Source organism: Oryza glaberrima, chromosome 1 (genome assembly GCF_000147395.1).
Source record: "Oryza glaberrima chromosome 1, OglaRS2, whole genome shotgun sequence".
Lineage (NCBI taxonomy): Eukaryota > Viridiplantae > Streptophyta > Magnoliopsida > Poales > Poaceae > Oryza > Oryza glaberrima.
The window spans coordinates 14,396,781-14,421,936 of record NC_068326.1 but is presented as its reverse complement, the minus strand read 5'-3'; the positions used below and the strand labels follow the sequence as shown (position 1 = coordinate 14,421,936).

General features: G+C 38.9%; 2 protein-coding genes across 4 annotated transcripts; one reads left to right on the top strand and one right to left on the bottom strand.

Annotated features, from left to right (window-relative positions):
* Positions 1-2,471: 2,471 nt before the first annotated feature.
* LOC127760255 (bifunctional 3-dehydroquinate dehydratase/shikimate dehydrogenase, chloroplastic-like) lies at positions 2,472-15,741 on the bottom strand. Its single transcript, XM_052284485.1, has 11 exons — positions 15,422-15,741; positions 10,323-10,428; positions 8,936-9,154; positions 7,573-7,919; positions 6,317-6,380; positions 6,121-6,226; positions 5,896-6,036; positions 3,977-4,125; positions 3,637-3,802; positions 3,482-3,528; positions 2,472-2,694 (listed from the first exon to the last, which is right to left on the bottom strand). The coding sequence occupies exons 1-10, from the start codon at positions 15,607-15,609 to the stop codon at positions 3,485-3,487; spliced, it is 1,530 nt and encodes a 509-aa protein (XP_052140445.1). The 5' UTR covers positions 15,610-15,741; the 3' UTR covers positions 2,472-2,694; positions 3,482-3,484.
* Positions 15,742-17,446: 1,705 nt separating this feature from the next.
* Positions 17,447-23,070, top strand: LOC127775882 (uncharacterized). Of its 3 annotated transcripts, none has more exons than XM_052302206.1 (5): positions 17,447-17,631; positions 17,707-17,796; positions 17,908-22,236; positions 22,324-22,443; positions 22,588-23,070. In XM_052302206.1, exon 3 carries the CDS (start codon positions 18,053-18,055, stop codon positions 21,077-21,079), a length of 3,027 nt encoding a protein of 1,008 aa, XP_052158166.1. In that variant the 5' UTR covers positions 17,447-17,631; positions 17,707-17,796; positions 17,908-18,052; the 3' UTR covers positions 21,080-22,236; positions 22,324-22,443; positions 22,588-23,070. The 3 variants fall into 3 exon arrangements, with proteins under 3 accessions (XP_052158166.1, XP_052158158.1, XP_052158157.1); XM_052302198.1 differs by having other exon boundaries at positions 17,707-17,801; positions 22,593-23,070; XM_052302197.1 differs by having other exon boundaries at positions 17,707-17,801.
* Positions 23,071-25,156: the final 2,086 nt, after the last annotated feature.

Sequence of the window (25,156 nt, the reverse complement as noted above, 5' to 3'; positions counted from 1 at the left end):
CCGGCCGGGCAAGGGAAATTAAGCAATTTGGCATTGTGTCGGAGACTCGGGAGTTGCCAAATTGGGGTTGCCGCCGGAAAAGTGATAGGACTATATTTTTGCCGTTCCGGAAGATGACGCGGACACCCGCGTGTCGTGGGGCAGCTATATATTTGTTCGTCAAATTTTCTAAAAATTCAACAAATATAATTATAGTATAATCATAATCTAATTACACCGTATCTTATATGTAACTTGTATATCACTTTCAAAAATTTCTCCGTAACATGCTATTTCGGTGAAGAGGTCGTGGGAACGAATCCTCTCGCATATATGCGCGCAATGACATTTTTCCTTCTTTAGTTGCACAAATCTTGAAACAAATCTAACGGTTCAAAATTATGTAAAAGTTATATACAAGTTGCATTGTAGTTACATACTAGTTACATTACGATTGTACTGTAATTGCATCCGTCAAATTTTTAGGAGAAAATTTGTTGATAAATATACAGCAAAATTGCATATACGTACATATAATATTTATATGTACTAGCATAACGTTTGTGTATTGTAATAGATTCTAGATAACTTTCATTGACATAAATTAAAATCATATATCATAATTCGGCATACATGATGAAAGAAATATAATAAAAAAATAACGACATGAAACCACAAATAAGTTTGGTCGGAATGATAATTTAATATTAAAACAATTATATAACTAAATCCCCTTTTTTCATTTAGCTATAAATAATTCAATACAGAGAAAAGTTATAAGTTAAAAATAATTTTTAGTGGATCAAATAGTGCTAAAACTAAAATTGTAAATGAAAAAACAAATGAAATTAGCTAGAAATTGAAAAAGCTTACTTTAACTCATAGATGAAAATTTGATCCATTAATTTCGAACGGGTGCCCTTTTCATTAACATAAATTAGAATTTTCCTATTCTATTCATATTACTATGGTTTCAATATTATGTGAGTGGTTCAGGAGCATGGTTAGGTTGGACAAAGAAGCAATAGCACCCAACAGGTATTGTTCATCGTCTTTCCTAGCCAAAAGTGAGAAACAAAAAGGAGGGAAGATGGATGCTGGTGCTCCGGCGAACCAATAATAGTAAGTAAGATGGTAGGATGTGTCCCACGATGTGACTCGTCCATAGATGATGGATGTTGGCAACGAAGAAAATCATAACAGCAAGAACGTGACCGATAATGACGTGGTTCCGATAGAGAGAGAAACTACAACGGCGAGTTCTGACGATGAACACGACGTGAATACAACCGGTACCTCGACGGTTCATGTAAAATATAAATGCATGTGATTACGTCAGTATGCAATACTGGTCATCATTGATGGTTTCAATTATTTTATCTATATTTAAACAATATTCTTTTCTTATTAAGATTCGGATTTTACCCCAATTTCAATTAGCACGTTTTTCAAACTACTAAATGGTGTTTTTCGTGCGAAAATTTTTTATACAGAAGTTGCTTTAAAATATCAAATATATCCATTTATCAAATTTATGATAATTTAATTTAATTAATCATGTACTAATAACTTTCTTATTTTATTTGCATCTACTTAATCTTCATCTCACCAGTTTCGAACACCACCGGTTACTTTTAGCATTTAACTACTTTTGTCAGTATCTGCTGCTAGTCCAGCATATAAAGCTCAAATACCACATGATTTGTTGCATCAACTGGTCATTACAGTTTTCATAGACCGTCCAGAGGGTTAATAGAGGCAGTCTAATCCTTTGGAATCAACTGATCGATACAGTTTTCAACCAGCTAGAACCTACTCCCCCCATCTTATAATAAATTTATTTTTGACTCCTCATTTATCCTAAAATAAACTCATTTTTTAAGTAAATGTATCAGAGTTTGTGAAAATAAGAAATAATTATATTAAAAATAAATAAAGTGAAGAATAGCTATATTGAGATTTGATAAAGTAAAAGTATTCTTATCTTTTAAGTTTTGTGTTGATGTGTGAGATAGGTGAAAAAATAATTTATTTTGGAATGAAGTATTAGAGAAGCTTAGTGATCCGATAACAACCGTAGTCAACTAAGAAATCTTAGGTTACATCCTTGCCCAACCCAAAAGAGAAAAACATCGAGTGATTCAAACTGCCACGTTATCAAAAGATCATACTCATAGAGTACAGATCCTGAGACAGAGCATCCTTGCCTGATAAAGTTCCATTTTAAGCTGCAAACTTAGGCATAAACCAGAGCTTTATATAATAATTCTCTGAATGGACTTGAACATTCATAGGTCAAACGTCCAGCAATCACGTACACCTTTCTTCTCCAGACTGACATGAAGTACAATGGAAAGGAGTAGAGCATAAGCAACTGAATATTGCAATGATGTGTCATTGCCAATCACAGATATTGGTTCCATTACGAATGATGAACATGAAACCACATGATCATAGCTTGATGTGTATTGTTTCCTTAAAACTCATCATGATCATCAAGCAACTGCGCAGTTATGCATGCAAATTCTTTATTGCAAGTATGATGAGATTGAACACTTTCTGTTTACATCTCTGACAGGTTAAGTCGGCGAAATCGAACATTACAACAACTAATCTCCACCTAGCACAAAATTGGGCTGGCATCCAAAACTTTTATTAACTTAACCCAGAGGAATATTTGGGCTAATTACTCACAACCGTCGCTTCGCCATTCGCCTACAGAAACATGGTTATATCAAAAAAAAAGTTGCATCCAATGAGCATTAATAAGCGATGGCAATGATCAGTATATCTTAGTAAATGAAAACGAATGGTTTCCATGGCATTGATTACAACTCAAGTCATTTCCACGTGGCTAACATAAACAAAACCGCTGATTTATAGTGTCCACAGCTCAACAAGGTGGGAAAGCCTATCAAACCACACTAAATGAATGCACGTTGGAACCAAACAAGATTGTTTGGTTTGTGAAATGGGATCTTGTTGGTCCATCACCACCTAAAATCCATCCACCCCTCATAAGCACGTATGCATAGGCAATACAAATTATAGGATGGGGCCATCCCACCAAAGTTCATGAGATCATCCCATGATAGACTAACCAATCCTACAAGGAGGTGGTTCTCAAATCAAAAACCGTATCAAAGAACCAAATTCTATACTCCCTCCGTCCCATAATATAAGGGATTTTGGAGGGATGTGATATTTTCTAGTACTATGAATCTGGACAGAGTTTGTCCCGATTCGTAGTACTAGGATGTGTCACATCCCTCCAAAATCCCTTATATTTTGGGACAGAGGAAGTAACTAGTAGCCTATCATTATTAGCATTATATGTAGTTTGGGTCCTAAACTATATTAGTTCTATGGGTTGGATTACATATACATCTTGCCCTTGTGGATTTGGCATGGTGTAATATGCTAACAGAATCTAATATGCTAACCCATCATGACTACTTGACTAGAAGCATAGAAATGAAAAGGCAAAAGATGAAGAATGAACCTGTTATGTGTATTTGGCAGCTATCTCACGCATCAGGCTTTCAGGAGCTGCAAAAGCAGATTATCAGAAAGATGAAGGTGTATTAGCTAAGTAGGTCCGCAAAAAACATTTGACATAATAAGGTATATGATATATAAGTTAAAAGAGCACGATACCTTCAATACCACCTGTGAAATGCTCAAACTGACCCATGGCTTGTCTGACAAACATCTCTACACCGCTGACAACTTTAATCCCACATTCTTCTGCTTCTCGTAGAAGCCGGGTAACTTTCGGGGCATATACCGCATCAAATACAACATCATAGAAGCTTAATGCTTTCTGCGAAAACAATGGAATTTATAACAAATATTGAGGCAGCACTGAGCAGACAGCTATATCAAGATAATCTCAAATGTAACAAGAGAGTATGCTGAGGTTAATTCTAAAGGCGGTAATAGAGCTTCCAAGTATGCTGTTCTGGAATATAACATGGTGCATGCATGAGCAAGATACCTTTGGGATAGGGGTGCCGTCCACATTGGGGTACATTCCCAATGATGTCGCATTAGCAAGGATCATCCCTTCTTCAGGCCTGAAAGTTTCAAGCTCGGCTAATCTCAGGGCATGACCACCCACTGCAGCAGCAAGACTTACTGCTTTTTCTGAAGAACTCAAGAAAATTATCAATTACATGATGTACTGAAATACGATCAATTTTGAGCTTTATAACCAGATGCCTCATATCCAGTTTGAAACAAGAATTGATGGAACAAAAATTACAAAAAAGATATACATATTTTATTTGCTAACTTAAGAATAGTTGATGTGATTAGCATAGACTGCTACTGTTGATTGCAAGTGCAGAAAGAGTTGTCCAAATAACTACACAAAGAAATACTAGTATTTTTGGGGTGGCTTACGCAATGCACTTTGACATGACTGTTCCATGAACAGTAGCAGTCTATTCGAGCATAGTTGACATTTAGTACTAGAATGATAATGCAAGTGTAGTATATTCAGTAAACAAGGTACTCTACCGTTTTCAAAATACAGGGCTTATTTAGGACGAGAATACTAAGAAATGTATGAAATAAAGAGAAAGAAGATAAAATGAGCATACTACCCATACTTAAATTGATTCGAAATTCATATTCAAGAAGAAAAAAAATCAAAATAAGAGAGTACTTAGCGAGAGCATTGTTCAATCTATTCGACATAGTTGACATTTAGCAGTAGAATGATAATGTTAGGGAGAAATGTGCCAAATAGGGACACAGAAGATATATCATAGTAAAATCACATGCAGGCTTTATATTTCGAGAGAAATTTTGTGAAAAATATAGGCACCATCTTTTCAAAATGGAGTAATTACCCATCTTGGATAATAAAAAATGCATGCGTTAGTAATACAAGATCACAAAAGTTAGACAATATTCTGCATCCCCGCAAAATATATATATTGTGCATACATTTGGTTGAGATCACTTGCCAGAGTAACAAAACATGAATGCTTATGGCCATAACTGAAAGACCCACTATGTCGGAGACAATAGTGCTAGCGTGCTACAAGCCTCTGGGAATCCAGTAGTAAATATGCTTATTCAACCAGTGACATTAATCATTCCACTCAAACTTTACTCAAAATTGGATGTACAATAAGAAACAAATGACCAAATTCCAGTGAGTTCTACTCCTACCTTAGAGAAAGTTAATGTCCTAAGTCTTATGCCAAGAATGCCTGATCAGACGAATTTTTCTTGTGTTTTTTTCTGTTATGGATTGAATTTACAAATTTGATCTTAACGTGAAAACAGTTGACAAGAAAATATCCTGAGGCTTATATACAGGATGTCAACTTAAGGATCAATAAGGAGGGAGTTGATGTGGAAAATAGAATAGTTGTATAGGCTACTACCAGGACACAAGTTCTAAAATGAAAGAAATGCAAAGCATCCTGAGCAGTAACCACCCTTTTTAGATAGAGATAGGAAATAGCTAACTAGTCAATCTAATCCAATCTCTGACTAAACAGCCATCGTGAACAACGATGCAGTTACTGTTGACCTGCAGTACCGCAGACCCTAGGCAGGCCTATTGCTGCTTTGGACCTTAATGGGCTGCACATGACATTCACCCTTCGCGTGGTTACTGTTCACGTGTGCAATGCTGCTGGCCTAGAGTCATTGACCAGTGTTTCTATCTGGCCCTAGTGGGCTCCACATGACTGATAAAAACATGGATAATAAAAATGAGTTAATATATCTTCCCAGATTGCATGCATTAATCATTGGCTGAGGGAGTGAGGAGCATAGTTCAGAACTTTATATCACAAAATGAATTCTTTATGATTTGCACATGATGATAGAATTAGGTAGGCACAGAAATTGCATAATTACAGACAAAGAATATTTGGCTCAGAAACACAATCTTACCGTAGGTACGATTTGCTACTACAACTCTTGCACCCTTCTCCTTTGCCCCATAAGCAATTGCCTTACCAGCTCCACCAGCACCTACAACAACAACAAGCCTGCCAGCCAAAGGTGAGATGGCAGCATCCTTTGATCCTGGGCCTGTGAAACATAATTTATCAGATATTTTTCCATGACTCCCAAAAAAGAGTAAAAAAATTGCTCCAGAATTACGATTATAAAAACCTCCTATGCCATCCTCAATAGCAGAAATTGCTCCAATGTAGTCAGTATTGTAGCCCACTAGTTTGCCATCTGGTCTCCTAATTATGGTGTTTATGGCACCGATTGACTGCAGATTGAAGAAAATATCAAAGGTCAAAGAAATCTGAAAATGGTAATTAAATGAAGCAATTAGATCAAGTGTACCACATCAAGGTACCTTAGCAACTGGGTCATGTTCATGGCAACACTGTACAGCGTCCACTTTGAAAGGAAGAGAGCAACTGCATTACATTTAGTCATATAGCATGAACTCAGATTTGTTCTTGTGAAATACCCCCTCCAGTCGGGAAAACAAAACATGTTATTTTGCACATGCATCAAGTCAAATCTCTACTCCCTCCATCCCAAATATAGCTACCTTTAGCATTCAAATGTCATCCCAAAATATAGCTATTTCTCCACCGACTTCCTCACCTCAACCAGTCACGACCACCATCTCATTTAATTTCTTCACCTACTTTCTCATCTCAACTAATCACAATCATCCCTCACTTTACTTTAATTTTCTCCTTAATATCCGTGTCCAACTATAAAAGTCCTTATATTTTGGGATAGAGGGAGTAACGCTTTGTGCATTTCTATATATACATAAATACATCCATATATACATTTAAATATGTATTATATTGGAACATGGGAATCATATTTGTAGATTTGTCTAAAAAAGTGCTTCCATTATATTAGAATTTTATTGTAAACAATAGAAATATTGAAATTGAAACGAGTCGTCAGAGTTGCATCTTAGAGACCACTGTATATTCCAAATTGATATTTTTCATGCCAGGAGGGGAGTATGCTAACAAAAGTCTTTCCACGAAAATGATTTGTTGCATTCAGAGTTTCAGACAACTGGCCTCTTGTTTACCCCCAAACTAAAATGTCTATTTTGGGCTCTCTCCCAGATTGTGCAGAGCTATGCACAGTAAGTACTCTGTAAAAGTTTGGATATAAAGAGAAGTGAGAAAAAAAACACAGTAACAAACCAATACAGAGGGTCAGATATTGCATATCCCAACAGTGTTGTACCTTTGTCTCTTTGGCTGAAGACCAGAGCTCAGATCCTACTAATTGTGGATTGGGTGGGTTGTTTGTGTGGATTTTTCACTTTGATTTCTGGGATTTGAACATGTGACCTGTGGGTTATCTGCCAATAGATGACTGTTCTAAGCAACTATTCACCTCCCTTGCGATCAAAGAACTGAGAGGAAAAATACAGATAGCTAGGTTTTCCCATTAAAACTAACAACCATTAGGTGACGTTTGTATGAATAAGGTAAAGTGTCTAAAGAAGAATCCAGATTGGGAGTATCCCTCGTGTATGACTCAGAAAAATCTAGTCCATCCAAACGTTTCAAATTCCAAGCAATCCAATAGAATAGCTATGTAATTTTTTCTATCCTCTGAAATTAGTACCTGAATCCTGAAAAATCCGGAGATGAATATGTGCTGAGAAATCGAGCAAGGTCATCTGCCAAAAGTGGAAGATAAACAGCATTGTATCCAATAGATTGAAGACATTTATTGTGCAAAATTGGGCTCTTGCTTTGTTTTACTGGGTTGGCAATAAGACCAAGAACCTTTGTATCAGGTCCTATACGCCTTATATTATAAATGTCCAACAGTTCTTTGACGGTTGGCTGCCCAGGTGCTGATATCTTTGTAGCATCAAGAGTCCCAAAGGTTAGATATCCTCCAAACTTGGGGGATAACACCCTTGACATTAAACCTTTTTCGCTCATCACTAGTCCAATCATAGGCACCTGTCATTTCTACTGGTCAGTCAAATGGAAGTTAATACAACATGGTACAAATTAGGAAAAGAAGAGCATAAAAGTACAATTTAGACATACTACAACATTATCCATACTGTTGTCTACCTCCTACTCCCTCCGGCACAAAACATAGCTACTTATGCCTTTTTTTGGAGGGATTAAGGTTGAGGTGGGAAATGGTTGTGGTTGGTTGAGATGAGAAAGTAGTTGAAGAAATTTAATGAGGAGTGGTTGTGATTGGTTGAGATGGGGAAGTAGGTTGAGATGAGACAAATTTGAATGATAGAAGTAGCCATATTTTGAGACCGAGGGAGTAATAAATAACACCAAACATGATGACATAAGAATAAGCTAACAAACAAGCACAGCTTTGCCAATGAGCTTAGTTTTCTTCTTAAAATTCTCCTAAACACATAAAGTTTTAAATGCTTAATTGGTCCGATATTTCAATTTGCATCCTCTCTGCAGGCAACCAATTTTATCACTATTCACATCCTCTGTGCAAGCAACCAATTTTATCACAATGGTAAGTAATGATTTTCTATTAAAAATTAATGATATTATTTGCTTTCACAGGTAAATAGGGAGATTTGAATATTCAAAGTACAGTATAACAGAAGGGACTGAAAAAAAAGTTTAATACTACAGGTTAGATTGGTGAAATTCTCATACAGCTTAACTGAAGTACAATATGTGAAATGCAATTTCCTAAAAGCCAATATGCTAAAATTAAATTGCAAGTCCTAATGTTTTCATTAAAAAAAATGACTTCCAAACCATAGGAGCTAGGAAGCATTTCATACAAAGTTTGAGGAATGTTTACTGGCCTGAGCTAGGGATCATTAGACAGAACGATTTCCGTGTGAAGTAATTTAAAAACAGCATGAATCTAAAAGGAATAGTAGTGGTATCAAGATGTACAGGATGATTATACAGGATAGGTGACGCAAGTTTCCAGATGGAAGAGTGAAAATGTATCTTGGATTTTATACAATGACACTTACTTGGCAGTGCACCATCACTTGGAACATTCGTGACACATCAGCAATGTCACTAGCAGTTGTTGCGATTTTCACTATGTCAGATCCAACTGCTTGTATTCTAGCCACAAGATCTGCAAGCTCCTCGCAGGACGGAGTACTTTCATAATTGTGTGATGAGACAATAAGTTTACACTTCTCTGGCTTACTGCCAGAAATAAAGCTGATAAATTTGTCAGCAACCTACAAAAAAAAGGAAAGTTGGTTACAATTGTGTGCATGTATTCCAAATCGTGAACTCAAATAAATGAGGCATATGGGTGTACATGGCTTGATAATTGAGGAAGAGTAAATTATTTTAGAGTGTTTTGCTAAATGTTTGTCTTAATCCAGTTATAAACAGGCCTTGTATTGTGTTCCAGAACATATGACATAAGACGTGATAGAATAAAAACTGAAAAAAAAATCTGCCTGCAAGATTATTAGTTAGAGCTACCTTGTATTATTTTCATTTTCTGGGCTAGTCTTACTGTCTCAGACAGTTAGGCGTTCCTTTTTTCTGTTGTGAGACGTTTTATTTGTTAGTTTGCTCCTTTGTTAATACAAAGATGCACAAATCTTTCGTGATTTACCTAAAACAACTGGAAAACATGAACTGTGCAACTTTAACTCTATTTAATAAATACCAAAAAAATTACAATTTCATTCCAGAGAAGCTTAGAGGAAATCACAGGACACTAACCACAAATTGAGCATAAGAAGGATGTATTGAGCATTCATTATCAATTATAGGACATTTTTCAATTAAATTTCCTCATCTGGAGTTATCTTTTAGTGTGATAGCCAAATGGCAGCTAAACACTGAAGTATATAAAAGAATGATTGGCAAATGGATTCCATCTGAAGTTAATGGTATGATTAATCTACTGGTGAGCAATAAAATTGAATATTAAAAGCAATAGAGATACTAACATAGTATCATTTAGAATGAATGAACAAGTGCCCATATAGGCACCTCCACCTGTGAAGCTATAATGTGCTTTTCCAAATTTACCGAGAACTCATTTTCAAAGTTATGTGCAGTACATACACACCACATTTTCATGCTCAAATCATTTGTATTGTGGAGAACAGAAAAATGGGGGAAATGATTATGTATATTGCACAATGTCCAGTGCATGCATTTACAAAAACACAAACAAAAAAAAAATAAAGTAGAGCAGCAAGGTTTAAATATGAAATTTCTTGTGTGTATTACATTACATGTATTTTCAGAAGTTTTTTACACAGTGTATCATGCACTTTCACAAATGGTGGGCACTAATCAATTTGAAACGCTAAGGATGCTTACACTATTACTGCATACTAATTGGGAACAGCGTAACAGTTTAACACATTTATGGAAACAAACCTTCAATTCAATATCAACATAGTCTACGCCTAACTCCATTGCTAAACGGAGTGCTTCAAATCTTGTAGCATCATCACCATCGTACTGGCCTCCTTCCCAATTGGGTCTGCAAAAAAAACAATCAGATACGTCATTTATGCAAAGCATAGTGTTGTAAACTAGTATACATAAGTTAGACAAGTATGACCAACTACTACAAAGTGGGTTGCAACATTGTGAATATAAAAAAGTACTCACGTTGGAAAAAGCTACAAAATAAATCAACTAAAGCTCACAAAATGAAAAGATAAATATAAGGATGGGAGAAGCATATACCTTTTATGTATATTTTTTTTACAGATCCTATAATATAAATATTCATTTCTACAAGTATAGAAAGCTAATTAATGGCCACAGATACGCTCAATCAGTTTAAGTGTTTAACCAAACGCCGGCTTTTACGAAAATAAGAAATGATTGTGCCACGTCTCAATCAGAAGTGAACGAACAGATAAAAAACCTTTTAGGTTCTTGGGTTTAGTTCTTTTCAGATTATTTACCAGATTGTTGAAATGGATTATTTGCTCAACACTTCAAAAAATACATTTTCTCCAAAAAAATATACTCCTGATGTATTGCTTAGACCACTTGTTTTAAGTTATTTGTTAAGTAAATTTATCAAAATATTTTATTTCTCCCTATCATCAAGTAGATTATCCGCAGCAACAATCTGCTCAATAATCTGTTTCGAACTGAGCCTTGGATGGACTCTTTTCTTACGTTATGGTCATACTTGAATAAAGTATTTACAAATCTACAAACTGAGTCAGACAATATGGCGAAAGATGTGTCTCAATTTTGGGTACAATATTATGCAGGAATGAATTTAGGTTTATACTTTTGCTAGTTTTAACCTTCCACAAAATTTAAGGATGTGTTATCACAAATTCATAATAGCTCCATAATCCAAAAAAGAAACACATGGATCTAAACTTTCTCCAAATAGTTTTCTAGATTTAGTAGAGTTAACTTTTCACCAGGTTGTTGCATGAGGCACCAGGGTTTCGATGCAGTGTGAACCCAGCAGCATTCCAGCAATGACATGCTAACTGAAAAGGTGGGCAGCATTCCATTCAATTCCTTGAGATATTGACTAGCTCAGCATGAGATTAAGAGATATGTGTGCTTCACTATTATATGTTTGCTATGGGATACGTCCAGTTTGCCCAGTTTACATTCATAAATATCCAGATTGGACCCTCTGCTCTAAAACCGGTTATTTAAACCCTTAACTTAACTTTCCGAGTCATCAAAGTATTGAGCCATATGAGTAAGCCAAATCATGCCATGAATCAACAAGTTAACTGAAATCAAAAGGCATTTCTCTGATTCTCGCCCTCTCTTTTGTCTCTTTTCCTTATCTCCTCTCTAGTGGATCATGCATCAATTTGCTGGTTTAATGCAGATCAAAATGCCATGTAGCAAGCCAATATGGAAAAACTTGTGGAATTAGCACCTGTAAGAGAATTCCAGAATATATAGATTTACATGTATAGCGAATTAACACGCTCTATACATGTACTCCCTCCATTCTTTTTTGAGATGTCCTTTTAGCATGTACATCTTCTCATCTATGATCATGTGTTCAGTTTGCTGTCCATGTATTCAATGAGCCGTAGTCAACCCCTTTAGCTCGACATATCTCACCTTGAGGACACCTAGGGACCAGCCTAGACATCGTGGCGTCCTGGTGCCCCCCATGTGCCATGATTGCATGGCAACCATGTCATTGACAACTATTGGAGTCATTGATCCATCAAAATGGCCAAGGTCTCTGATACAGTAGTTGGAGGACTAAATAGTCGTCTATAGAGCAAACAATAGTGTTGTGTTTATGCAAAACCCCTGTAGGTGGGTTGGTCTGTGATATACAGTGGTTAGCCCATGCAATGCTTTTGGATTGCTCAGCTAGGTTATGGCCTTGGTTAGTTTGTATTTGGCCCTTTACTTTGTGGGGAACCTCAACAGGCTGATCATCCCCCTTTGTGCCCCTAGTCTGACCAAATGTTACCATCAAGCTTGCTACGAGGATGATACTTCTTGATAGTTGGTGTAACACTTCAATTGGCAGGTCATAAACATCGTTAAAAGGAACATTTTTATATAACAACTCAACAGATATGAAGGGAATATTTAAAGTCCTAATGTCAAATTAACCCACTTACTATGAATAAAATAATATATCTGCAAAAAAACATCTAAAGTTGACAACTAATGAACTCAGCTGGTGCACATTATATTGCACCAGTATTAAATTCTCCACGAGTTTATCATTATAGTATTGCTTTTACAATGTATGGAAACTAGGATAGTACACAAAGGAAAAATATGGAAAAAAAAGAATTGGATTATGATAACACGATAGGCAGTCATTTTCAAGGTTCTAAAACTCAGCAGCTAGTATTCATTCAATCACCTCACTGTGGAATGCATATACAGGAACCAGCCTTGTACTTGGCATTATACTCAATTTTCAATTTAAAGTTTGAATTTATACATGATGTTTATATGGTATCAGAACAAAAAAAAAATGTTGCATCTTTTCTATTTATGTAGGCTTCAAAAGCTATCCATAGTAAAAAAACGCAAGCTGCCAGGTAGAATGATCAAAAGGGGGAATCACGACAATAACGACATGAATAATAGGAGTCAATCATGTAATTCTAAATCAGCGAGTAGAAATAGGACTAGTTTGCATCAACAGTTCATAACGACATGTTAAATCAGAATGTGTGATCAGAAATCAGCAAGACAGATCAAAACCTGACAAAAGTTGATTGCAAGTTTTTTGTGCCACAAACTTGTTAACTGACCTGGAACGCACTAACTACATAAATTACCGAACAAATGGACCAGTTAATCCTGTTAGCATACTCGTTTTGCAATATACTCCTAGGGAACAATCACTCAATGAATCATCCAAATCTATCAACATACCTTTTCAAAAGAAAACATATCAATTCGTGAGTTGAATTAAAAAAAAAAAAACTCGACTGGCGGGGGAATGACTTCCCCATGGCTTTTCATTAAGAAGAAGCCTCAACCAAACCGGTCGAGAAAAGCCACGAACCCTGGCCCCCCACACGCGGACTCACCCCCTATGGATCAGTCCGTAACCTGTGCTTTGAGGCCCCTGCTCCCTATACGAGGGCCCGCCATAGGTCAATTCTTAACACGTGTTTTTATGAGAGGCCAGTGAGTGACTTTTTTTAACTAGGCCTGAAATTCGCTTCATGGGGAGTGAAACCCAGGACCTAGACGTGCTACTTGAGCACTATTCGTTAGGCTACAGGTCCTTCCGTGAGTTGAATAAAAAAAAACTGTGGAAGGCATATGATGCAAGTACTCATTTAATCAAAACATTGGATAGCTTTCTAGAATATTGATGTTGTTTCTGTTTATTTTATGTGGTACTGAGAATTTAATAGTTAGTCAAAGATTAATTGTGTCAAGTGCTCTCTTTGGGACAGAATAAATGCCTCCGCTCCAGATAACTTGTTTATATCTAGTCTTGACATGGCTTTAGGTTTCAAACCATGGTTATGCTATGAATAGCATGCGTACATGGACTCCACTTGGAGAACAAATATTCCATGTTCTAGGCAACATATGCTATGTGGTCACTCTTTTGGATATGCAACTGTCATTAGTGTGTGTATTAAAATTAACGTGAAATGTACAGATTTCAACTTCAAATTCACTATCCCCTCCGTCACATAATATAAGGCATCCAAGAATTCAAACTTTGTCCCAAAATATCTGCTTCCTCCACTCAACCACCTCTCACTTAATTTCCACCCAATCTAACCCCCAATCACCTTCCTGCTCCCCCCCCCCCCCAACAGATACCCCCTCATTTAATGATGGGCATTATAGTCTTTTTCATTCATCCTTAATCTCTCCACAAAAAAACACTAGAATCCCTTATATTATGGGACAGAGGGAATATATGTTAAGACCAAAAGAAAAACTGACAAATGGCATGATTGAAGCCATGACAGACACAGCAGTCGTATTCACAGAGAACATAGCATCTCTATTTATTCTAATAAATTTTTAACTGAAGTTGAAAAAATTGACATGACTGACATGGCTGCAATCATGCCTGACATGGTGCTTGCGCAGCGGCCTGCAAGTTTGCTAACAATTGCCTGTGAGCCAACAGTCTCCAAGGACATTACCCTATCCTCAGCACCACAACCTATCATCAATATAGTTGGTAGTACATGAGGATGAGGTTTGTATCTTAGAGATGGTGTTAGGTTTGTAGGTGAGATTTAAATAAGCAATGAATAATCAATCTATCCCTCTAAGGCTGCGTTCGTTGCCTCTAGTTCCCAACTTCCCTTTCTCGTTTTCCGCGCGCACGCTTTTCAAACTGCTTAACGGTGCGTTTTTTACAAAAAATTTCTATACGAAAGTTGCTTAAAAAATCATATTAATCCATTTTTGAAAAAAAATAGTAAATACTTAATTAATCACCCGGTAATCGCTGCTCCGTTTTCCGTGCCAGGGATTAATTAAGTCTCCCCTGTTCCTCCATGCACCATGTCTCCCCTACTACCTCGACGAACTAAAGGTCGACGATAATCAACTGAGATTAAACATTCACGAGAATATACTTGCAAATATTAAGGATCAACGGCACAAAGTTGCAAATATCCACCTGCCGAGGGGCATTTCTGCAATTTTTCACATCTTCCACGGACTTATCTGTAATTGTTCACCTCCACCATTTGTGGATACTCAATTGTTGTTAATTTTTGTTATGATCGGGCGGCCTAAACGGCGCGGCGTCAAAAACAAGCTGATTCTAACGGAGAACACAAAATGCAGTTGGCTATGACTAGATGTTGACCCAAAATCCATCCCAAAAACGGGGGCGACGCCACCCAAAACAAAGCAGGAATCAGCTGAAAAGCATCGAACATTGCAAGCGCACGAGAACACACGTGAAAGCATCTGCGCACGCGCTGCGGATATACCGGGAAATGGACGCAGAATCTGGAGCCCGCCTCCTGAGAGAAGGGGTAGAGGGCGAGAGGAGAGGGGGATCTCACCGGTAGGTGACGAGGGCAGGGAGAGGGCAGCCACGGAGCAGGCTCGGGAGGTGCTCCCGCGGGCGGAACCCCTCGATGAAGTCGAGCCGGATCTCGACGAGGTCGGCGCCGGCGGCCGCGGCCGCCGCCGCGTCGGCCTGCATCGCCTCCACCGTGCGCGACACCAGCGGCACGCACAGGAGCGTCATCTCTCCCCTCGTCCTTCGCCGGCGAGCGAGCGAGCGATCGGCAAGCAGTGGGGGTGGGTTGGTCAGGCTGGGTCTAGCCTGGTGGCGGGCGGGCGCAGGTGGAGGGGAGGGGTGGGTGGGGGTGGGTTGGTGAAGTGGGTGGGAGTGGGTTTTTGGTTTTTGGTTGGTTTGGTGTGGGAATGGCCGAATTGGAATTGCCGCTGGAGAAGTTTGATGAATCTTTGCCGTTCAGGGGGTGACGCAGCGGGTCGTGGAATCGTCATCCTTTTCTCCGCTCCGTCTCACGTCTCTTATTGTTCAGTGCGCGTGCGCTACATACAAGACGGTGCGCACGGTACAGGGGTTGGATGAAACAAGCGAAAATCTCTTGTCCGTTCCTTGTTGAAATAAGCTTTTTTAAGTACACAATGCAATCGCAAAAATATCGTTCGTTTTATTAAAAAAAACGTGATTCTAAGCACTACGTAGACCCTTTTCTACCACCGGAAACTAATAGTGTAAGGGTATGATGAACATATTGGCGAAGCCAGGATTTTACAAATTGGGGTGCCAACCAGGAGATGTGAGAACTGACTTTAGCTCAGGTGGACATTGGTGGCATCATGTCATGGCAATTAGAATAAGAATCAAAATCTACAGGTTACGATTCGCATTAGCATCTTGACAGCTCGGCTCCTACTGAGAGTGGCAGCTCGTACTCACCCAGACCCAGACGCCCTCGTTCAGACTAATATATCTAATTGCGTGTATAAATTTGATATGCCCAAACACTCCTCTATAATTGTTTGTACTAATATATGTATAAAATGATGGTCGATATAGTTTTGAATGTATTTCAACACATTCTTTGTTTATGTTTATATGTCTCCGTATGGATAACAAAATATAAAAAGCAGTTTATTACATAACACCAATTCAATTGAGTAATTCATATATAAGATTACATCCATTCATCCAGCCACCACATTGCTTAGTTAATTATGGACCAAATAATGTAAAACCTGTTAGCCAGGGTGGCTAGCTATCTGGTTTGTTTGCGTCTATCAACTCTTAGACTGTCAATTGGTCGACATCTATGCTTATCATTTCTCCCTCTACTATTGCTGACGCCACCAACGCCCATGTGAACACCGAAGAAGGAGAAAGCGATGGCTTAGCATGTAGGGCGCTGCACTACCGGAGTTGGTGTCGTGGTTGGGGAAAAGGGATAAATGAAGGGAGGAGGAGGAGAAGAGAAGACGCTAGTATGTGGGACATATGTCTCTTTTTTATTTTATTTAGTGATGGGGCTACCACGTGGACGCCACGTCAGCAAATATTGCCAACACTGCTCTGAGAGTCTTTTTAACCGGTGTCAAGAATTGGAGTTGTTATTATATCTGGTTTTGTGGTTGAGGGATACTCACTCCTTCCCAAATTTATCATCATATAATGGAATCCAAAATTTCTCAAATTGATCATCATATAATCACATGGACACGAATTTCATCGGAATAATGCATCATGGGAGAATGTGTGCATGCTAAGGTGTAATTAGTATGGTGTTTTAATCGATACATGTATTGCGGGAGAATGTGTGCATGATGTATTAATTGATGCGATTTAAATTATCTTTGGTCTTGGTGTATAAACTTATATGATGATCATTTTGGATGGAGGGAGTATAGGAGTATGAATTAGATGGACATATATTTGAGAGAGTTAAAGTGGACTTTATTCTCCCTGACGCTTCGGCACGAATTACCTACAATGGGCTGTGACGTGCTAGCCTGGGTCGGCCCAAGTCCCACCTCTGGCTTACGCAATGCTCCCTAGTCCGATGTCCGATCTCCCCTCGGCCTCGGCCTCCCGTCTCCTCGGCTCCTCGCCCACTTCGTCCGCCGCCTGCGCTGCGCCGAGACGCCGCCGATCCCCATCCCGCGAGCGGCGGGGCCGGCCTCCATCCCGTGACCGCGAGCAGGAGCGCCGGCGCGGGGCACGTGCTGCTGCTTCCACCAATATCATCGCCGGTGAGGGCACCCGGTACGGAAATCCTCTTCCTCATTTATCTCTACCCACACGCTCTCTCTTTGCCCTTAACCTTGGCTTCTCTTGTAGATCTGGAAGCCTTTTTCTCTTTGCCCTAACCAATAGAAGTTCGTTTCCAAATCAAGATTTTGGGGGTTCAAGTAAACCCCCATGCCCAACGTAAGGTCCGCCCCTAAATTACCATGACCGCATATTTTCACTGTTTTGCATTTGTACCTATAGCCTGTGGTTTTCTATTTACATTACTTTCTTTTTTTTACAAATTTGCAGAACTTGTTAAGCCATAGGCTCTGGTTCCATATGAGAGAAGATCCATATGCTCTTTTGAGATAGTTTGGAAAATGGCATCAAAGAAAGTATAAGTGGGTTATGTCAAGAAGGCCTGTGATTTTCTAGAATCAATTTGGTGAGCCGAATGATGGAGTGCAACAAAGAAGAGGCCCTCAAGGCCAGGGATATTGCTGCAAAGAAGATGGAAAGCAAAGACTTTGTTGGTGCCAAAAGGATCGCGCTTAAAGCTCAAAGGATTTTTCCAGAGCTTGAGAACATATCCCAGATGTTAACTGTCTGTGAAGTACATTGTGCGGCAGAAGCAAAGATGAATGGACTATTGGACTTCTATGGAGTTCTCCAAGTGGATGTAATGGCGGATGAAGCAACCATTAAAAAGCAATTCCGCAAGCTTGCTTTTTCGCTTCACCCTGATAAAAACGGTTTCGCTGGCGCTGAAGCTGCTTTCAAATTAGTTGCAGAAGCTCAGTCAACATTGTCTGATAGAACAAAACGGCGTGCATATGACATCAAATGGAGAATTGCATCAAAGCAGGCTACGCAACCAAAGCAGGGTGCCCAACCAGCGCAGGCTGCCCAACCAAAACAGTGTACACAACCACCGCTGGCTACAAAACGAAATCAGAGTGCACAACCAACGCATAATACACAGCAGAGTGCACAGCCAAAGCAGAGTACACAACCGATGCAGGCTACTCAACCGAAGCATGCTACTGAACCAATGGAGAAAACAGATGCAAATAGAGCTAGTAATGCTAAGGAAGGATATGGATCATCAGTTCGACCACCCAGTGCTGGAGAAGCATTCTGGACAATGTGTGTTAACTGTAAAACTAAATATCAGTACTACTCCAATGTTCTGAATCATAAACTCCGTTGTCAGAACTGCAAAAAAGATTTTCGAGCAGTTATGCTAAATGAACAGGATGTGCCTTCTGTATTCTCATCAAGTGCAGCCAAAAGTGCAGGACAACATTGTGCCGTTCCCAAACAAGAGGACTGTTCTACGAAGTTCTCTTCTGCAGCGAATAGAGATGCAAAGCCCATGGTGAATGGAGGACAACATGATGAACAAATGAAAAACAGTGCCAGTGTCAGAGCAGGTGGTGAGGGGACAGTTAACCATACAGAGTCAATCAGAAAAGGGGGACTTGAATTTTCAACACTGCATGTATCTTCTGCAGCAAATGTTGGTAGTAAGGCAGGGGGAAAGATGACATCGTGCCCTACTCCAGATGTTGCTGGTAGACAAAACCCTGGTAATAGGGTAAATACATCAGCAGAGACAGGTGTGATGAATATTCCTAATCCACGGAGATCGGCTAGGAGGAAGGAAAATGCTGATGCCAGCATCATCCAGGATACGCCTAGCAAAAAGAGGCGAACCATATTAGATTGGTTTTCAAATCCTGACTCAAGTCGTAAGAAAGTGGCTGATGATAATGTTGTCCGTGCTGATGGACAAGCTTGTGAACCTCATGTCTCCAGCGAAGCACACAACCACCAGAAAGGAACTACTAGCAATGAAGGAAACCAGGAAAAAAGGAAAGATGTTGCACATGATACAAATGCTCAGAAGAAATCTGGCATTCCTGGGAACTTTTCCTATCCTGACCCAGAATTTTTTGACTTCGATAGGTGCAGGGATGTTAGTATGTTTGCAGTTGATCAGATCTGGGCACTTTATGATGACCGTGATGGCATGCCACGATATTATGCTCGTATAAGACGCATTGATACAACCAACTTCAGAGTTCAGTTCACTTGGCTGGAGCATGATGCAAAGAATGAGGAAGAGGACAAATGGACTGATGAAGAATTGCCTGTGGCTTGTGGGAACTTTTTCTTAGGAAAAACAGTGGTGTCACAAGATGCCCTCATGTTTTCTCATATTGTGTCATGGGTGAAAGGTAGAAAAAGGAGCTCATACGAAATATATCCTAGGAAGGGTGAGGTATGGGCTCTATATAAGGGTTGGAGTATGCAGTGGAGCTCAGATGCAGATAAGCATAGAGCCTATGAGTATGAAGCTGTGGAGATCTTGTCAAATTTCACAGTGGAAGCTGGTGCTGCTGTTGGCCCTTTGGTAAAGATTAAAGGTTTTGTGAGTCTCTTTGCAAAAGTAAAGGAGAAACCATCATTCGTTATACCACCAAGCGAAATGCTACGGTTCTCTCACAGTATCCCATTTTTTAGAACAAAGGGAGATGAGAAGGTAGGTGTTGCTGGTGGGTTTCTTGAACTAGATACTGCATCACTTCCTAGTAACTTGGACGTAGCCTTTCCATCGGTTACTCTTGATTCTTGCATGCCTGTCTGCAAGACAATGAACAGTGGATTTAATGATTTCACTGGATATGAGCAAGGTGCGCTGAAAGAAAATTTGATGAACGAAGGTAAACGTAAAGATCATTCCCTTGAACGAACCCCAGTGCATCAACAGAGTGCTGCCTATTCCTCCCCCAGTACTTTTGATTACCCAAACTCTGAATTTCATAACTTTGAAGAATATCGATCATATAGTAAGTTTGAACGTGGCCAGATATGGGCTCTTTACAGTGATCTTGATCAATTTCCAAAGTACTATGGTTGGGTGACCAAAGTTGATACAGATCCGTTCAGAGTGCATTTGACTTGGCTCGAAGTCTGCCCTCAGCTGGAGCAGGAGAATATGTGGTTAGAGCAGAATATTCCTGTGAGCTGTGGGACTTTTAAAATCCGCAACTGGAGGATAAAGTTAGACACGAATGATGCTTTCTCTCATTTAGTAGAAACTAGCCAAGTTGGTTGGAAACGATACTTTGAAATTCATCCACAAGTAGGGGAAATTTGGGCCATCTACAATAATTGGGCACCTGGTTGGGTTCCTTCCAGCAAGGATACTTTCGAGTACACAATTGGTGAAATTACTGACCGCACTGAAGCTAGCACAAAAGTCTTACTTTTGACCCGAGTAGATGGCTACAGAGCTGTGTTCAAGCCTGACAGTGTAAGGGGCACTCTGGAGATACCTACAAATGAAAACATAAGGTTTTCTCACCTGATACCTTCTTTCCGGCTGACAAAAGAAAACGGTGGCAAACTCTGTGGCTTTTATGAGCTGGATCCAGCTTCTGTTCCTGATACTTTCCTGTTCCGGAGCGGCTGCTGATTGGCAAATGTTGATGCTGACTGTCCTGGAGATAGTAAGGATCTGGTCTCTTGTATGCTCTTCTAGTAGGGTGTTCATACACCACGCAGCTGTGGTGCAAACCAAACCATGCTATCTTTTCTAATGTTGAGGCCTCTGTGCTCATTCAGTTAGTTATTAGGTTAAAATTGCATGTTGCATTGGCATTTGGCATGTGATGCAGTGATTATCTGGTTGTCAATTTCTCTTGAGGCGTTGCCCTGAGAGCAAATGGGAAATGTCATGCATACTGCAATTTTTCTGGAGCCAAGCTTCTTTTCTGGCCAGTGGTGTCATGGGCCTGTGCTCAAAGAAGTATTGCAACCTGTAACATATAGGTTGCTTCTTGCTGTGCTTTACTATATTTGTGCCCTTTCATTTGGTAGGATGCTTCTGTGTTGTGTTCATGCTATGTCTTTCTAGATACAATATTGCTAATGTGATGGTCAACGGTTATATGATTGGAAAACAATAATGCAACCTTAGGGCTTAGGTAGAAAAAGATAGGGGAATCCTTTTTTTGAGGGCTGACGTGAATGAGATGGTTTTGTCTATCTGTTTGGTTAAAGGAATGGGATGACCCGGATCCTGGAGGCCCAATATGGTAGTATTTGCTTGGGGGGATTAGATGGGACATGAACTAGAAAATACTAGCTCTAACTGACTAGGCTAGAGAAAAAAATTGGAAAAGTATGTACTAAAGTGATTTAGTTATCATTAATTAACCAACTTAATTTCATTAGTACTATTGATGATGTGCTAATATTCCTTGTTGATAATTATCATGTACTTCCTCCGTTTCACAATGTAAGTCATTCTAGCATTTTCCACATTCATATCTAGATTCATTAACATCAATATGAATGTGGAAAATACTAGAATGACTTACATTGTGAAACGGAGGGAGTAGTATATAAACAAACCTTGCACTAATAGTAGGCTAGTAGCTGCTTCCATGTGATCGCCAACAGCAAATAAACCTGACAGAGGATGAGAACCATGGATGACTGAGAATGGAACAGCTGGTTCATGATGATGCAGAGGAGAATGGCATGTGTCTTTTCCAATTGGCTTGCTTCGATCCTTCAATCATTTCCTTGGTATTCATATGAACACAGGGACTGCCAGATGATGCTAAGGTCCATGTGGAGGCACCCTTTTTTTTCAGCAGTTCCTTTTTGGTGTTACAAATAACAACTCATCCTGTTTGCTCCTCTGTAATGCAGGTCTCCCAAGACCAGGGAGTTTTGACACAGATGCTGAGATGGAGAGAAGAGTTTAGAACCAACACATGCCAAGCAATTAGCTAAAAGATTTGGTGATTATACAAGCCTGAATTTTCGCAGGTGCCGTTTACTGATGTGATATATGGTGTTGAAATAAATTTTACTGTTTCTAGCCATCTTTCTTCTACTTTATTAGTAACTGTAAAATTAAATTCTTTTTATAAGCTTTTTTGTGTTTTTATGCACACGTCATTTCTTGGACAGAGAAGGCCGTGGCTACAAAATGGCTGTTACTGTAGATTCTTCGTCACATTTTGCTAGGATGAGAAGTGAGGTGTTCTGGAATTCTTTGGGCACAGTTTTTTGGAAGATAGGACTCGTGTCTACATGATATGCAATATTCTGCTGACATGGATGAGGAGAGAAATTTCATGCACAAGATATGGTCAAATTGTATCAATCTGTTGTATGGTATATAGTTTCGAACGCTCTTCATTTCAACTACAGGGACCAAAGAAAAATGTTTCTGTCCAAAGATTGAATTTTTTTTTGGTTAAATGATTCTGGAGTTGGAAAATGTTTGTATACGAGTATTGGTGATGATGGAGGCGGAGGCGTACTCCAGCCGTTTTTGTTAATTACTCATCCGTTTCACAATATAAGTCATTCTAGCATTTCCAACATTCATATTGATGTTAATGACTTACATTGTGAAACGGAGGAAATATATATTAACCCTTGTTTGGATGACTGGTTCTGCAACCTTTGTGGTTATGTTGATGATGGTTTTAGCAAGGAATGGTCCGTACTGAAAGTTTTGTACTGATTGTAAATTTCACTCGGTTGAATTCACTTCCAGTGTTCAATTTCAGTGAAACGTAATGGCATTGTTCACTTTTCAGGGTTGAATGGCATTGCACTATAAGAAATCAAGCAGAGTATTTTTTAGCCACAATCTGTAGGGAAAATCTGATAGTACTGATGCACGTGCAGGACAACATCAATTCAGACCATCATAGAATAAGTGTATAATATAAAAAAAAAAATCAGACCATCGCATAAATTCAGAGCATTGCTATATCTTGTTGCATCACTGAACATAAGCATTGATCTATTTCATATCTAAGTTCATGTCTCAAAGTTGGACTTGTAGTTTTCCTACTCCTTGTCATTGGTCCAGAATTACCAGGTGATCCAATTTGTTCATGTCCTAAAGTAGGACTTGCAACTGCTCTACTCATCATCATTGGTCCAGAACTAGGTGGTGAAGTAGTTGGTGGACTGCAGGGTGGCAGTTTTAGCCCTTCCTGATGCAACCGAAGTTCCAGAAACTTCAATTATTATATACATTTAAAATCAAAGTCCTCTTTTACATAAAGGTTGAATAAAATTTTTTAACTAAGCAGGAAATAAATATAACACATAAAATCTTACAAACTCACATGTAAAAGTGTTAAAACTTAGATAAAAAAAAAAGGAAGCAACACCATATACACGTATAACATATTCTATTATATACTAAAAATCCATTAGACTTTTTACAAACGCTCTCAAGCCGCCACGTGACATTCTACAAACGCTCTCATGATGCCATGTGGCGCTCTAATAAATTAGAGAAAATATAAGAAATTCTGGAAAAAAATATCTAGCCATTGATTTATGCGCAAACATATGGAGCCATTATTTTTAGCCATTAGATTAGATTTGTTAAAATCTCTCTCTCCTAAAAACCGGCTAATGTCCTTCCTATGCGCAACAGATGTGAAAAAAGGAAAGAAAAAAATCCGTCCGTACGAATCTACGGTCCATTATTCATATGTTAATGGGTATATACGGAGGCGACGAGACTGTCACGAACCAACGAGTCGGATCGGAATTATCTCCTGTAGTGAACAAAAAACAACCACCAAAACACAAATTAAGTCTAGCACCCCGTGCTAATTGAATCGCCTACTGTCTACCAGCAGTCCAGCACGCGATTAGTGTACGTTTGATCAGTTGGATAGTTGAGAAGAGTATTAGAATGATATATATATTGACACATCTAAATATCTCGAATAAATGATAGATATATACTAAATATTTAATTACCGTATAATTTTGATTAGTTGTCTATATAACATAATCGTTTAATGGAACCCTACATTCTGTATTTTACAATACAACTACGTAGGACCCGGCCGTCTGGTAGTTTTCTCTTTCCTTCGATCTCTAAGTTATTTTTCAAACTGGGCATATGTACCAAACGTACTCCTACGAGGTCGAGAAGGTACTCCTACGAGGTCGAGAAGAAGCCACACCACAGCGACGCCTCACGTTATCCATTGCTCTGCTTTCTTACTGTCAATCTATCTATTATATACTAAAAGTCCATTAAACATACTATAAACGCTTCTAAACCGCCATATGGCACTATATAAACGCTCTTAGTCCGCCACGTGACAGGAAACATTCAAACTCTCTATTTTCATTTAAATCGGTGAACCCATTATTTTAGACCATTAGATTAGATCTTTTAAAAATCCACCACTCCTAATCTTCTTCCGTGTATGTACTAGGTTGTATACAACGACGAAAAAAAAAACCTCCCTCCTAATCTACTGCACGTGCAGGTATGACACATAATAGTGTGTGAACTTCTCTTTTTGAACAATTTTTATGCACGAGAAGTTTTGTAGGAGTTGGTCTTAGCAAGATGGACAAGCCTAGCTACCTTCTGAATATCTGATCCATATAACAATTTAGCACGACACACAATCCATACATTAATTTGTACACCAATTGAAAAGCATCCATCCATATGTTCATACGTGTATGTACGACGACAAGAAAA